Here is a 3,632-nt window from a genome sequence, read left to right as displayed (position 1 = left end):
ATGGAAAATGAACACAAATATAACAGCATAGAGTATCACATTCAACACGAACTAACTCGTAGCGATAAAGAATATGCAGCGACACATTTAAACGAAACCGATGAGACTAGGGAGACCACTATTGCCGAGATCAGACGCTGGATTGACGACGAAATGCATATACAAATTGGTAAAAAGAACAATCTTATGTGTGAAAATCACCCAATGAAAAAAAAAGATTCAGTTGTGATTTATTACTATCGAATCCGCCTCGATATGCTGTTAACAAAAATAATGTAAAAATTGCAAAATGCCAAATGAGTTTATTGTAAAAAAGAGAAGTTGAGTATATTAAACTATAAAAAGGATATGAGTTTGAGTATATTAAAATTGTAAGGGATATGAGTGAATGGATCTTAGTTTTTGAAATTTGCAATTAAAATTTGATCAGTTACAGTATAAAAATTTTAGCTCGTGAATAGCGAAGTGTGAGGAAGTTGAGACACGTAGTGTCATAGTAAAGTAATAATAATAAATGTACTGAGTGAGCTTATAGTGCAGAACGGCAAAAGTCTCCGCACAAAATCATAGGATTTTGATCTTCGGTGGCTGAAATTTTAGTATGTATAATTTTTGAATCACTGATCAAGTGTCCGTAGACACAAAGCTTAAAAATGACTAGTTTTTCTGTTAGCCGTTTAAAGTTTTATTTTATTAATGTCTTAAAATCAAGTTTCTATAATAAATCAATAGATTTTAAATAATAATATGCCATTCACTCTCATCCTCACTCCCTCCATCTTCACCCCATCTCCACACACATCGTCTGCGCGCGTATTTTTATATAAAAAATACAAAGATTAAAAACATTTTTAATTTTTAATTTTTATATTTAATTATGTATGTGTTGTGAAATATTTTATTTGATATTTTAATCTTCTTACTATGTTTTTGTAAGTTAGACACTTATCTCGTGAAATTTATGCATTTTGATTGCATAATAAAATATAACATGAAAAACAATAAAAATAATGTAAAAAAATTTATATAAATAATAAATTCATTATCGTACTGTCGCATTGTTCACTATCTCATGTTCACTATCTCATAAATCAAACATTTTTCAATCGATTCCATTTACTATTTGTTTTTCTATTTATCAAATTACTAATTTGTAATACTTATAAATGACAAATTTAACATTAATTAGTATTTTATTTAAAGCGAATTCTTAATTTGTGTACAGATGATTTTCTTATCTTACGATTCTTGAGAGTCTGCAAGTTCAATCTCGAGAAAACTAAAACCAGAATGCAAAATTATTATAAGCTGCGATCTGACTTACCTGAATGGTTTGCAAATACAGATCCGTTTCAACCGGAATTACAGGAGTTAATTAATATGGGGTAAAAATTGCCATTTCGGAATATATAAATGCATAATTTAAAGAAAATTTCTTTTGTATTATATTATTATTATCGGTGAAATATTGCATGTCATACTCAGGTTATTGAATAATTTACCGTGTAATTTTAGAAATTTTTATTCTATAATAATTGATAATTATCACTGACTTTTTTTTTGATAATACAATTATGGCATTTCGTATTTAATCGTACATCGATGAAGATTTAATTGTATGTTAATATATGTTCATTATAATAAATAATAAACTGTATGTTTTATTAATAATTTTAATTTGATTGTAATGAATAATCGTAATGTTGGTGCAATGTGTGACATGAATTTTATTCTTTTAATAATTCTAAAATATACGTATATATAGCTGCAGATAACTTTACAATAAATCTTTAATAAAGACAAATTTAATTTTAGTGTCAAATTGCCTAAGTCTTTGTCATTTTTGTTTTATTATTCTTATTATAATTTAATAAAAATGTTTTATTAATAAATATTTTACTAATAAATAAGATCTTCCTGTCATAATTACACATATCGTAGAACTAAAGTTAAATATTTATTTATTCGAATGATTTCTGAAATAAATACTTTATTTGCATTTAGAATATGTTTACCCCTGCGAAAACTAGATAATCAAGGCAGAATTGTTATAATTGCGCGCTCTAGTTTACATAATCCGAGAATACACAAATTATCAGATATAATTAAGGTAAAAATTAAAATTGCGAGTAACTTATATAAGTGTTTGAGATATCATTATTAAAAAAATAATTAGAACTCATTATTTTTCAACGAATAATCATTTCAGATCAGTGCGATGTTGTTCGAACTGGCGATGAAGAATCGCGCCATAGCCGCATCAGCATCTGTGTATGGTTGCACAATGATCAACGACGTGATTAACCCGACTATACATCAGTTTTTTCAAATTGGACCTTCTATATTAAAGAAAGTAGCACACGTATGGCAGAACTGCTATCCTATGAGGTTTCAATTGATATATGTAATTAATGCGCCAATGTTTTTAGATATTAGTTTCAAGATTTTTAAATCTTTCATGTCAGAGAAAATAAAGAAGAGAATTAATATCTATTCACACATGCAGAGTTGTTTTAAGGATATTCCAGCTAACATCTTACCAGTCGAATATGGTGGCACTGATGGTACAATTCAGGAATTAATAGGTAATTATGATTAATTAAAATGGAATAAATATGTGACGTTCTTAGTGAACAAAATATTTCTTTTTGTCAACCAAGTATTCGAAAAAAAAATGAATTTCTCTAGTTAAAACAAGCAATTGCTTAGATAACCATCATTAATAGTTAAGAATTTATCGGATTCTCTAAAATGTATATGAAATACTTGTTTAGACTTTAGATTAGCATAAGCATTTAATTCAAAATATGTAATATAAACATTTACTTTTACAGAATATTGGAAGAAATTGATTGAAGAGAATCGTGATTGGTTTATAAGTAATAAGAATAACTAAATCGAATAATATTGGGAGCAATATCTTTATTATCGTAATATAAATTGCGCTTTGTTTTATATGTTTCGCAAGAAAAAAATTATCATTTTTTTCTTATTTATATTCTTATTTATATTCTTAGTTGTTAGAATTCTATCAGTTATATAATATGAAAAAATATATATGAAAGTATTGTTGGAAAGATAGTAAATGGTATATATTGTTAAATACATAACAAGAATAAAAAGTTCTTTTAGAAAAAAGAATCTAATTATATATTTTTATATATTCATTTCAATATATTTGTTTTACATAATTAGGATACAATTACATGTATAATATACAAATAATAATATGCTTAATTGTTTCTTTTTATATAAAAAATTATATTTATTGTGTTTATTATTATTTTTTTGAAACGTTGAAGATAAAGAGAAAGTTACTAAATAAAAAGTATAATGATTAATCTTTTTTATGACTTAATTGTCACATTTTGTAAAGAATAATTACAAATCTTATATTATATAAATAATATTATATAAATAAAAAACTTGTAACTTAAAAATCATTTTATTCAGATCATATATTATTTAATTATAATCTTTTATATTATTTAATAATTTTAGCTAATATTTTATTTAAAAAACTAAACATGCTACTATACGAAGAACTTAGAAATTTAAATATTAATTTCTTCGAACCTTCAAGAAATGTGTAATAAGTGTTTTATATATGTGTGTGTATATATATATATATA

At 24.9% G+C, this 3,632-nt stretch overlaps 1 protein-coding gene across 1 annotated transcript; it reads left to right on the top strand.

Annotated features, from left to right (window-relative positions):
* Positions 1–2,896, top strand: LOC105617759 (alpha-tocopherol transfer protein-like). Its single transcript, XM_012199315.1, has 5 exons — positions 1–169; positions 1,226–1,385; positions 2,005–2,110; positions 2,210–2,585; positions 2,835–2,896. The coding sequence occupies exons 1-5, from the start codon at positions 1–3 to the stop codon at positions 2,894–2,896; spliced, it is 873 nt and encodes a 290-aa protein (XP_012054705.1).
* Positions 2,897–3,632: the final 736 nt, after the last annotated feature.

Source organism: Atta cephalotes (genome assembly GCF_000143395.1).
Source record: "Atta cephalotes unplaced genomic scaffold scaffold00001, whole genome shotgun sequence".
Lineage (NCBI taxonomy): Eukaryota > Metazoa > Arthropoda > Insecta > Hymenoptera > Formicidae > Atta > Atta cephalotes.
The sequence above is the reverse complement of the archived record's forward strand: the minus strand, read 5'-3'. Positions and strand labels throughout refer to the sequence as shown.